The sequence below is a fragment of the Ciona robusta genome, chromosome 2, assembly GCF_009617815.1.
Source record: "Ciona robusta chromosome 2, ASM961781v2".
In the NCBI taxonomy this organism is placed as follows: domain Eukaryota; kingdom Metazoa; phylum Chordata; class Ascidiacea; order Phlebobranchia; family Cionidae; genus Ciona; species Ciona robusta.
The window spans coordinates 6,779,391-6,791,812 of NC_143236.1; the positions used below are offsets into that span (position 1 = coordinate 6,779,391).

The window sequence follows — 12,422 nt, forward strand, 5'->3', positions numbered from 1 at the left end:
TTATACGATACCATTTAATTTTAAACTTATGTCTATTTTGTATTTGATTGTGCACGTAGGCTTCTGCGTGGGTGAATACGTGAAGCAATGCAAATTAGAAAGAACACGTTGTTTAGCTTTGTACAGACTAAACGTTGACGTAAGAGTCTGTTTATAAACGGCCTGTTTCTGATGTCAATTATATCCACCAATTAAATTCGTTAGGCAAGATATTCAGCGTGAATTCTAAACCACTATCTGTTTTTAAATTCAAATGCCCGTATTCTCTGCTGTATCAAAAGGTAAACTCTAGGTAAAATAATCATGTATGAGTTGTTTTTTTATATTATTGGCTTTGTGGGCGTAAATGTAAATTTCTAAAATGTGTATACTATTTCTATTTTAATATGTCGTTGTTGAGGTCATCGTTATGGTTCAGTGAATATAGGGCTTCGGAAAATTTTATTGAAAGTTGAAAATTTTAAAGAAAATGATCAAAGAGACTTAGGTTTATATAATTAAATAACTAATTATAATCTAATAAAAATATCATATGATTACGTTGGTCACGTTATATTGGTGAATTTTATTATAATATGGCTCAAATTCGATTTTTCAAACGTAACAAAAAGTGAATGGTTCAGTTTGTTAATTTTAAATCAAAATATATCGTCATAAAATTATGTTGTTCTGTAAAATGCTTGTTGTTATTGTTTAACTTTTTATAGAATGTGATACTTTACCTGAACCCTTAAAATACAACCATATTTCCGCCCCAGTATTATTTTTGCATCATTCTTCTTATATTGTAACTTTTAATGCTGCTAGTAAAGAATCCCCTATTACAGTTTTGGGTAATACACGAGGGGCTAGTTTCTGCTTAAGGGTTAGTAATTTGGTTCACCGCCACCAAGTATTTACAACATATTATTTCTGATGTCACTTATTCATAATAACAGAGAAGACTTGTGTCTTTAATTGATAATAAACAGCACCTCCTTTAAAAAAAGATAAAAAGAGTATATTTAAATAAGAGACTGATGATGCCATTTTAGGCCAATTACATATCTTACGGAATACAATTTGCTGGACTTGACTTTTGGTGGTTAACATTTTGTACTGCTTATTTATCCTTAATGTTATCGTTACAAGAACTTTTCCGCTTTATGAGTCCCAGATCAGGGTCAGATTCCCTGGGATCTATTGTTACTCAATTTAAAGTTTTCTGAATTTCTTAAACAGAAAACATTCAAACAAAACCAAAGTATTTTGATTTGCTGGTTGTTGTAACTTTAAAGCCAAATATGCCAATTCAAATTCAAGAAATAAACAACTCTGAGGAGATATCTGACTGTCCACTATGCATGGAGCCTTTGGAAGTAGATGACATAAACTTCTTTCCCTGTGTTTGTGGGTACCAAATATGCAGGTTTTGCTGGCACAGAATACGAACTGATGAGAACGGTCTTTGTCCAGCGTGTAGAACTGTAAGTTAAAACTTGATAGAACTCATACTTACTGTGGTTATATTGAGCATGGTACATGCTCGATTTCGTTAAAAACATTTGCTTATGTACGCGATAGTTTGACCCACACAAGCCAATTAGTTAAATGACAAACCAAATCAATATAGGTAAATTTTTTGACTGTGATTTGGAATTTATGTATTTAACCAGCCAACTTTTAGTGCTTGTTCCCACATACACAAAAATGTTCATCTTGCATGCGCGAGATCTTACCAGAAAGTGCAATATAAGCTTATTGTTAGGGTATGATGTAACTTTGTTACTTATCTTATGATACAGTTAAGTCAGTTATAGTAATCAAACCTTTATACGTTTCACGTTTGTTGCTACATCATTATTCAGGTTATGTAAACAAGACCAAAGTTTTGATAACACACAATTACCACAAACTAGTATTGTAAAAACCAAAAGCTAATGTTACTCTTATACAAAATGTATGCAAGCAAACCAATGAGTCTGTGTAATGTATTATGGTAAGATTAAAATATTTATATCTTCATGCTTTACTATTGTTTGATATTTTATTTTAAAGTTAAGAATATTCTTGTCATAATAATGTAACTGTTGTGTAAAATATTTAAATGTTTGTTATTCTCTGTTTTTGTTCAGTCATATCCTGAAGACCCCGCAGAATTTAAACCACTCACTGGGTCAGACTTGCAAAAAATTCGACACGAAAAGCGACAAAAAGAAGTTCAAAGGCGACAAAAACTCACAGATGGTCGAAGACATCTGGCCAACATGAGGGTCCTGCAGAAAAACTTGGTGTTTGTCATTGGTTTGTCTCAAAGGTTGTCTGACCAAGAGGTAAGATATAAAATATTGAAAGCAAGATTCTAATATATTCTGTATGGGTGAGGACCTGGAATTTAGGCCAGAGTTGGCCCGAAAGCAAGGTTACTAGTGTTACTAAAATTTAGTGTTTTTTTTTAAAAAAGTTTATGTCGTTTTTGCGCTTTTATGTTAAATTGCACTATTTTTTTGTTTAAACTTATAGTTTTCACTCTGAAATTGTTTTCTATTTCAGATTTTGAAACGTCAAGAGTATTTTGGGAAGTATGGCAAAATAGTCAAAGTTGTCATCAATAATAATACAGCCTATGCAGGAACACAGGTGATTGTTAAGTTATGTTTATTATCCATCCTTGTCTGCTGTGTGCTATAATCAAGCTATACCTGTCTTTTATGTGGTGTATAATGATATATTGTGTATTAAACTCTGTGTATTAACACCACATTGCTTGTGAGTCCACAGTTTATTGTGTGTTGTGTATGTTAGTATGATCATGCACTGACATACAATAACATAAACTATCTTTCTTTTAAAACTGACAAAATAAATTGAATGCTATTTAAAAAAATATATATTCAAGATAAAATATTTTAGTCCAAGTGTTAACATTTAATGGCAATTTTAACCATTATTAAATTAAATATGGGGTTTTATTTTAAAATCAATTGAAAGTTGTATTTTAAAAATAAAAAAATACGCCTATTATAAGAATAACTGTACAGTGGGGTTAATTAGGGGTAAATAGGGTGCAATTTACCCCAAATTACAAAGCAGAGATGCAATCAATTGTTTAGGCACCTTTATTTAGCTATAAATGACAATTATTTGTGAGGGATGCTGCCATACTGGTAAACTAATATTTCCTGTTTAAAATTGTTATTTCCTTTTTAATGAGAAGATATTCAATTTTTTTTTATATGCACTTTTGCATGCTAAACTTTTTTTTGGTGTCTGTCACCATAGGTGTCACGTTTTTTGAATTAGTAGTAAAGTCAGGAGGTATTCTGTTTAAGTTTAGTCAAATCTCCTATCAAACGTTAAAAAGTTTATTGATTATTGTTTAGAATGCTGTATGCTTTGGCTATGCATGTTTGTTTAGATGTCTAATACTAAAGTAAACCTATTTTAAGGTGTAAAACGTCAGTGCTAAAACCTTTAAAAATTGGGTCACATGTACTTTTACCATTACGTCTATGATGACTGCCCCCTTTTTTCTCTGTGGACGTCCATAACTGTACACAAATAAAAAGTATAAATTCATTCTCCACAAATTCGTTCAATTGTTTCACACTACATAACTAACCCTGTGTCTTCACAATAAACCAGGGACCTAGTTCCAGTGCATATGTCACTTATTCCAAGATGGAGGAAGCGTTGCGAGCGATTCAATCCGTTAATAACGTTTATATTGATGGGAGAACACTGAAAGGTAACATCTAACTGTTGGTTGTTTAAATCAACCCTTAAAATAGATGTTGTTTATATGGGCGTTACCCTACAGTGTGGGATGCCAGGAGACAGGTTTTGTAACATTTTATCAGAATTGTGTTAATGTTATAAATTATGCAAAACTGCATATTTTTATCCTAAATAAATTTATCGTAGTATACAGCCAGATGCAAATGCATGTTAGAAACTTAATACCTAAGATTCTATTGACCTAAGAGTAACAATACTAGATACTGTAGAAGATTTTTATATTGTTGATTTGTATTTTACCTTTATTTACAACTTTATAACTTCCATATAGCTTCATTGGGGACAACGAAATATTGCAGCACTTATCTTAAGAATCAACAATGCCATAAAACTGATTGTATGTATCTTCATGAATTAGCAGAAGATGATGCAAGTTTCACTAAAGAAGATATGCAGGTGGGATACTTACTTAATTTGTGTCAAAAGACCTAAATATTAAACACAAATCAATGGTGGAAATTTAATGACGGAATTTGTTTAACCAAAAAAATGCCGAAAAAAATATTTTCACATCTTTGTGTTAGTTACATCAACAAATATAGACCAATTATCTAAACAGCTAAATACTTTGCTTAAATCAGTAGTGAACATTTAATGACCAACTTTCAAAAGCTTGGCCGAAAAAGAAAATGGAGTGAAAAAATTATGTTTTGTACAAACTTAGGATAAAATATTTAAATGTCAGGTTAATGTCAAAATGCTTTTCATGTTTGTGAACCTGATTTCATGTTTGTGGTTAAATAAAAAATCTAAATAAACAACCTGTAGTTCATTGTGCATTGTTGAAAATATATGGGATTTCTAATACACTTACATAGACATGTTATAGCATTGCTAATGTATGTTCAAGTGGCCGTTGGTATTTCTATTGATTTTTTCAAGGTCTATCTTTATAGCATTTGCATTATGTATAGTAATCTTGGCTTATGGTTTGAGGCAGACCCAGTTTTGAAATATGAAGTATTTGTCTACCATCAATCCACCATAGTAAAAAGTTCCAACAGTTGGCTGTTATGTCATAAGGAAGACACATATGTCATTGTGATGTGACAACGTCTATAATTAACACCTTGCTTTCATTTCCTGCCATGATTAACACCATTTATTGCGCATAACGTTTAACAATGACAGTTGTTTGGTAACCATTGTCATTATTATCCCCACATGCTGCGTGTGGTTTGTTTCTTTAATCCATTTAAACCAGCATTCCATAAATACACTAAGACAAGTCTATTCTCCATTGGGAATGCTTAGTTTCTCCAGTGTTTCCCAATCTTTTTTGTAAAATTATTCACAAATAAAAACTAAACTTTAAATTTTTTAAGTTACTATTTTGTTATTTTTTTCAATGGTTTTGAGTAATTTTTTTAAAAAAGTATTCGGCAACACTGCTAACTGGTTGCATTAACAGGCTGGAAAGCATCAAGATTTTGAGCAGCGGTTGATTCATCAGTTGTTACAAAAAGATGAAGATGCAGGAAACTTGGGAAGTGAATCCATATCTGATCTTGACCGAATAACATTGAGGTGAATGAATTTGGTGATTGATGATGTACCAGCAGGCATCGTTTTTTTTCGAATTTTAAACAAAATTCAGGTTTTTTATTAAAGTCTAATTACTTTAATGGAATGGAAATAAAACAGGGAATTTCTTGTGTAAAATGAGGTGATAAACACACTATATGTCATTTCTGTTTTTAAAATCTGAGTCACATACAACCCAAAAAACAGCAAATGTACCCCAACCACTGTCAATGTATTTGCCAAATTTAGTTACAGAAAAGCTAGTGTGTCAACTCTGACCTAAATCCCAAGTCCCATGGCGTGCCACATTATAGGACTTTAGCCATATAGAACAGATTTACCACATTAATTAACAGTTTATACCACTGTGTGCCACATAGTTACATTGGGAACTACAACCCGCAGACTGTTAACCATTTCAAAAATAAATTAACCATCACTGCTACACTTAGGCATTGTGGTAACTGACAGTTCATTGTGGCCGTCTGTATAATACACCTATCAATTTTAATTAGCATAGTCTTATGAATTTTGCATTATACACAATACATATGGTTTGTTGTATTGCAAAGAACAAATTTAAGACAATTTACACCTTGTGCAAAAAGAATATATTGCTTATGGCATATTTTAAAACTGGTATTATACTTGTGGAGAGTATTTATAAACCATTACGTGGGTGTAAATGTAAAAGGAGCTCTTAGTAGGCCGTAATCATTTATAATAAGATGGCCTAATGCATTTATTAAGAGGGATAAGGGTCTCGTGTTACACCTGTTTGCTTCCAACTACCAAGTATCCCAAGTGAAGAGAACACATATAAAACTAATATTTTGTTATGACTTAAGTTCATTTATAAACTGAATGTCTCTTTTTTTACTAAATTTTGTTATATTCCATTTTTTATTTAGTTTGGCTTACCATACTATATTTTTTCCCAAGCAAAAACTTTCTCTTTGCAAGTAGATCTCCTGATGTACTTCACTGTAATACCTCACCTATATGAAATAGAATAGTACTGGTGCTGTTGATAAAAATAACATTTCATTGTTTAGTTCTGAGAGTATTGTAACATCAACACGTCAGCGACGACACAGCGGTTCATCTTCCGGATCGCATCAGAGCTCAAAGAAAGGAGGAACAGAATCCTCTCAATCTTCATCATCACTGGAAGATAGGTGAGGATCATAGACAGTGGTGTAGCCAGGAAAAAACAGTTTTAGAAGGGTTTTAATTAAAAAAATAAGAGGGAGTTTAATCTAAAAAAATAAAGAAAGTTTTAATTTATAATTTTTTTTAACTATTCTGGGTTTGCTCTGGCTGTGCCTCTGATCATAGTCGTAATGTTAGGAGTGACTGAGTGACTTGTCACAGCTGTACTAACTTTTAAAACAAGGGTATCAATGTAGCAGCATATGTTTTAACACCCCTGTTTTATGCTAAAAAAACTTTTAATCTGCTGCTAGATGTCTATACAAGCAAGCAGAGTCTAAGTATATTACATTCAACATATTAATTAAAAAGTTTTCCATGTTTCGTTTCACAACTATGAGTCAAACTGTATTTTTAAAATGTTTTTTCAAGCAGTGGTATTGTTTAGTTCTTATGCAAAAAATTACATGAAAATATATTTTAAAAATTTTCATATTTTTTTATCTAGCCGAAGCATGATTCATAAAAACGATCTAAAAAAGTTAAATTCTTCTCCTCAAAGAGGGAAAACCCCTATAGAAGGGTACATAGAGGGGGGTCAGTTATCCTCGGAATGTTCGTCAAATGCTACGACCCCACCACCCCCTAATCTTCATACAGTAGACCCCAGGTATGTAGAACCTCCATCTTCACTGAAAAATATAGAAGTTTTAAAGGTTTGACTAAAGTTTTATAATTGGTGTACTAATATTTTTTTTCTGAGTAAAATCTTCTTTTTTTTTCATTTAAAACCGTACTGTTTTTGTCTTTTGATGTCACATTGGTGGTGTCACAGTTTTCCCCTGCCTATGGTTGCACCCTTGCCTTCATTAAGACATAGAGGCTTTAAAATTCAAACAATGAACATAGGTGTGTGCTGGTTTGGAACTATAAAAAATATGTGTTTTAGAACCTTATTTTTACACATAAGTCCAATAATCAAGTGTTAAAAATGGTTGGCATGCTGAGATTTTCATATTTTATTTATTTTTTCAAATGGTTACTAACTAAATATTTGTCCCATAATGAATATGAACATTACATCATTTGGAGTGAACAATGACATTTGTTTCAACATCACATGGTATTTGGACAGCTGTGTTTAGTATCTGTGACATCATAATATGGTGCATGTAACATCGTAAAACTTCAGGTTAAGCGTAAATATAAATCATTACGTGCTTGGTAACTCATAAGCAGCACAAGGTGTATAAAACAGAACACCTATGCTGTGAATGACAGCTATTGTCTCGCCATGCAAGCATAACAAAGTTACATTTATTCATGTATGTTAACTCAAATGAATGCCTATCATGTTAACATCCTAGCTGATGTTAAATGTAACAGAATTGTTTTTACTTAAAAACAGAAAGGTAAAATGCAACATTAACCTTTATTTTCACTTTTTATAGAAATAGAGACAAGATAACACCCCCTCCTCCTCCACTACCCCTACCACACACACAACAGTCTATACCCCCTACAACGATTCCATCACTGCAGGAACCACCTAACCACATAGAAGGTGAACAAACTTAATTTCTATTGATTACTCTGGCTTAGAATGTTTAAAAGGAATGGAAATTTATTCAAAGCAAAAAAATATTCACACTTTACCATTAATGCTCTTATGACTGGAGTTTTTATTAAAATTTTTCTTCTAATTTTTTTCCAAAAAAAATGTTATAATTAATGTTTAATGCATTTTTCTTGTTTTTTTTTTTATTTTTTTATTGTTTTTTTTTTCAATTTTCTCCAATAAGAATGCTTTAATTAATGTTGAATGCCTATAGATATTTCATAGTATTATATTGTTATCATTGCTAAAATATTATGAATTACTATCCACTGTAAAAACTCCTATACTGCTTTTGCTACTACCCTAGTGTGTTCTTTTTATGAAATTTATCTCATGAAAATAAATTTTACATACATTTTATTCTGTTTAAGTTTTGCCCTATGGTAAAACACTGATTTTTATAATAAACATATTTATTAAACAAGACAACCGATTCTTTAAAACATGAAACAAGTACCACTTTAAACCTTTCATAATTCAATTTTTTGTTTGAGATTTTAGAAATTTAGAAATTATTTAATTTTCAGACTCAACTTATAACAACGAACAAAGTAATGAAAAGTTTCAAGAAGATTTTATATCCTTAGGTAAGTTCTTGTTGTGATTATTTTTCCATTTTTTTTGTTGCTGTTAATATTTTTGCATTTTTTTGGTGCTGTTAATAAACATCTGGTACTCACCTTGAAATTTATTGTGATAAAATTGAATGTAATATTTTCTTTAAAAATTTAATGTCTTCCTTTTAATATTATGTTTTTCATTTAAAAATTAAAGTTTCTTTTATTTTTGCAGCTACTGAAAAGTTAAAATTGTCTGGTAATGGAGTCCAACAATATTCTCCATTTCAAAGGTATATTAATATTAATAATAAATGTATCTGCTTGGTTTTCACCAGCACTACTGTGGGCATGTGTTTTTGCACGAGTCATGTAAAGTTAATCGTCCCTTCCCAGTGGTCACTTTTTTACTGAAGTTTTTATTATTTAAATAATTGGCAAACTTAATAGTAAGTAGCCATAAGGTGCAATATAACAGCTGCCCAATATATTTTATTTTATAGTATGTTGCGTTTCTTAATATGACATTAACCTGATAAAGAGGTCTCGTATAGAACGTTTATTTCACTATAAAATCTACTAGAACTAGAGGAGTGATAAAAATTATATTTAAAACCCCTATACAACTTCACAGGTTTCATCAAAATAATGGAATCACGCCCAACTCAAATATATCGGATCCATTTCACTCCCTCCCCACCCACCAACCCTTCCTACATAACACAACAGATACAACATGGTTGTCCAGTGTACAACAACCGCAGTTACAAGGTGAACATAATTGCTATAAAATCTAACATATTTTTTGTTTATTTAAAAAAAATCTTGGGTGACATTGCTAAAATGCACTTGCATTCATATTTTGTAAAACATTAATGTGTTGAATACAAATTGTTTTGAATCTCTGTATAGACAACTAACAGCAGAGTAAATGCTCTTTTCCGCATGAGACAGATTTAAAACTTACAAGGTCTGTTACTGCTTAGTTCCAATTATATTATACTGCTCTGTTTATTTAAGCATATATTTGTGATTACATACATTATACTTTACTGTTGGTACATTTTATTGTTACATGTGCACTTGTGCAGTTTTATGTTTGTATATGGTTGAACAATTTTTACCTTTTATAGCGAATAGTTTTACTATTATTTTCCATTATTTGTATATTGTTTATTTTTTGCAACTTCGTAACTGTAACTGAAGAAACATAACAGTTCAGCAGTTCAGCACTGTTATCTTATATTTATATGTAATATGCAAATGTCATAGAATTATGTTCCTATATCTCAACCAGAAAATATTCATATATCTCAACTTAGGTTGTGTAAATAAAAGTGCTTATTATATTAATATATATTATATTCTAAAAAATATAAAAAAAACATAGTTATTACATAATAGGCAAAATAGCTATTTAATTATGACATCGCACTTGGTAGCGTTACAATTATGACGTAACAATCTTGGCCTTTATCTGATTGTGACATCATAAATATTTCATTAGACACAATTCCGATTAAAAGTTCAAATGATTGGGAAGCGGCTTTTGGGTTCCGGAATATTCCAGTTATGACATCACAAACCCCACAGTCGACGAAACAAGAAGAGTCCGGCGACGATGACCTCGGATTCGATCCTTGGTTGGAATGTAATAAAGGACTTGCAGATTTAATTGCAAAGGAAAGCGCAACCAGCAAGTCTATGGTGGTAGGTTGGGTGTGTTATTTATAAGTGGGTTCTATCTCTATATGGGTGGGTTTTACTATTCTGTATTAATGAGTTTTATAACTCTACATTGGTGAGAAGTCTCCAACTATAAAAAAGGTGATGAGCTGAGAACTCTAATGTTAAGCTAATATACGAGCAACTGCTGAAGTGCTAATGCTAAATGTTCTTGTACTAAGGAAATGGCATATAATTAATTGGGTAAAACAAATGTGGCGCATTGCATTAAGTAAAAACCTTGCAACTTTGGTAAGGTCCTATGACCAAGCATCTCATTCTACGTAGGTGAGGTCATATACAGCATGAAACCCCCTAAAATTTAGGTCCTAGTTAGCACATTACCCTGACACCAAGGGTACTATAAAAGCATAGCACGAGACCTGGAATTATGCAAATAATTGGCTAGTTGAGCCAACATCTTTATAAAAATTATCCTTCATAACCACTATGACATTACAGGGTACATGGCCAACTGCAACTAACAACCAAATACAGAACGCATCACAAACATCATATTTTGCTCACAAACCCGACCGATTGATTAACAATAACCCGGTAAATATATTTTTACTAGATGAAAAAAAAAAGTTAGATTACAACCAAAAGTTCTTGGAGCTCGATAGATCTTTTAAGTTTACACGTACAAACAATCCAATTAATTTTAGATTACAATAACTTCAATGTCTCTGTTATTTGAAATACCTTATACTTTGCTCCAGTCTTAGAATACCAATCTTAGTTACTTACAATTGATCATATGATTTAACATATTTTTTATTATCATATTTACACTGTGCTCATGCTGTTTTTATTTCTAGTTTGGATTGAAATCCAACCCGTACTCAAACCATGAGTTTCCCACCTACAACAATTCCAGCAACTCCCAGTCATATTTGGACCGTAACTTGTCCTCAAGTCCCAGGAAACTTACCGAATGGCAAAGCGGCCTTCGAGCCTTGTTACCTACCGTTAATATTAACTTTGCGATGGATAATGCAACTTCTACAGTTCACCAAACTATACGACAACCACATACCCAAACACAGGCTACTATGTCATCACAACCGTCTATGATGTCATCACAATCTTCTATGATGTCATCACAACCGTCTATGATGTCTTCACAATCCTCTATGATGTCATCACAACATGCTACTATGTCATCACAACCGTCAATGATGTCATCACAACCGTCTATGATGTCACAACATTCTATGATGTCAAATGGTAGCAGGGGAAGGTCGTTATTTGGTTTTGGTTACGAACAGTGGGGACAGACAAACCACAACAGTTTCAATTCCCTCGGAAACAGAAATACATCGCCAGCTTTTCATAACGGGTTTAACCGGCAAGGAACTGGCCGTTTCAGCCCTGTAGCGCCACCACCTGGCCTCGGACTATCACAATTAAATGACCCAGCAATTATATCTCGAGGCGTGAAACCTACAAATAACCCACAAAATGAAGAAACTCCGCATTGGATGAAGTCTCTTCAAACCCTAACGGACAATGATAGTTCTATGAGCCCAATTTTAAATTCGGAAGGACCGGAAAATTCAAAAATTCCTTTTACGCCGTGGCCTGCGTTCTCTAATTCAAATTTATCATCACTTGGTGTCGCTAGCCAGCCCCCGCCTGGATTTCAAAGCAGAATGCCGTTTGCAGGACCCACTGAATTTGGAATGCGACAAGCTATGCTTGAAAACCAGTCTTAACCATATTTCGACAGCTATGAGTGTTTGTTACATATAAATATATAATTGTTTAAGTTATGTGTGCTGGTAAAGCAACACCCCACAAAGAAAAGATTATATTGCGCAATGTATATTTATTAAAGACAGATAAGCAGATATTTAACAAAGAATTTTCTGGGTGTTGTAGCTAAGGCTACTGACGTTATTTAATTTCAAATAGAAATTTAAAGTTTCAAAACTTGTCACTAATTCGCAAAGGTCAAAATAAAAGGAGCTGAAAAGTATATCAGTTTGTTTAGAGTTACAAAGAAATTAAGCAAAACTATAATGGTATTAAAAGCTTCAAATTGAAAACAAACATAGTCTGATTAA

At 32.2% G+C, this 12,422-nt stretch overlaps 1 protein-coding gene across 1 annotated transcript; it reads left to right on the forward strand.

Moving 5' to 3' along the window:
* The first annotated feature begins 1,192 nt into the window (after nucleotides 1-1,192).
* On the forward strand, nucleotides 1,193-12,334 carry LOC149740673 (uncharacterized). Its single transcript, XM_089872414.1, has 15 exons — nucleotides 1,193-1,466; nucleotides 2,115-2,312; nucleotides 2,533-2,619; nucleotides 3,625-3,727; nucleotides 4,049-4,173; nucleotides 5,189-5,304; nucleotides 6,357-6,479; nucleotides 6,962-7,123; nucleotides 7,905-8,017; nucleotides 8,599-8,658; nucleotides 8,864-8,921; nucleotides 9,263-9,399; nucleotides 10,136-10,338; nucleotides 10,816-10,911; nucleotides 11,175-12,334. Exons 1-15 carry the CDS (start codon nucleotides 1,284-1,286, stop codon nucleotides 12,069-12,071), a joined length of 2,661 nt encoding a protein of 886 aa, XP_089728540.1. The 5' UTR covers nucleotides 1,193-1,283; the 3' UTR covers nucleotides 12,072-12,334.
* The last annotated feature ends 88 nt before the right edge of the window (nucleotides 12,335-12,422 follow it).

Excerpts from the sequence above, each read along its gene's own strand:
- LOC149740673 (XM_089872414.1), top strand. The coding sequence starts at position 1,284 with ATGCCAATTCAAATTCAAGAAATAAACAACTCTGAGGAGATATCTGAC. Across the intron at positions 6,480-6,961 it reads TCATCATCACTGGAAGATAG|CCGAAGCATGATTCATAAAA; the intron begins GTGAGGATCATA and ends TTTTTTATCTAG. Across the intron at positions 10,339-10,815 it reads CAACCAGCAAGTCTATGGTG|GGTACATGGCCAACTGCAAC; the intron begins GTAGGTTGGGTG and ends ATGACATTACAG.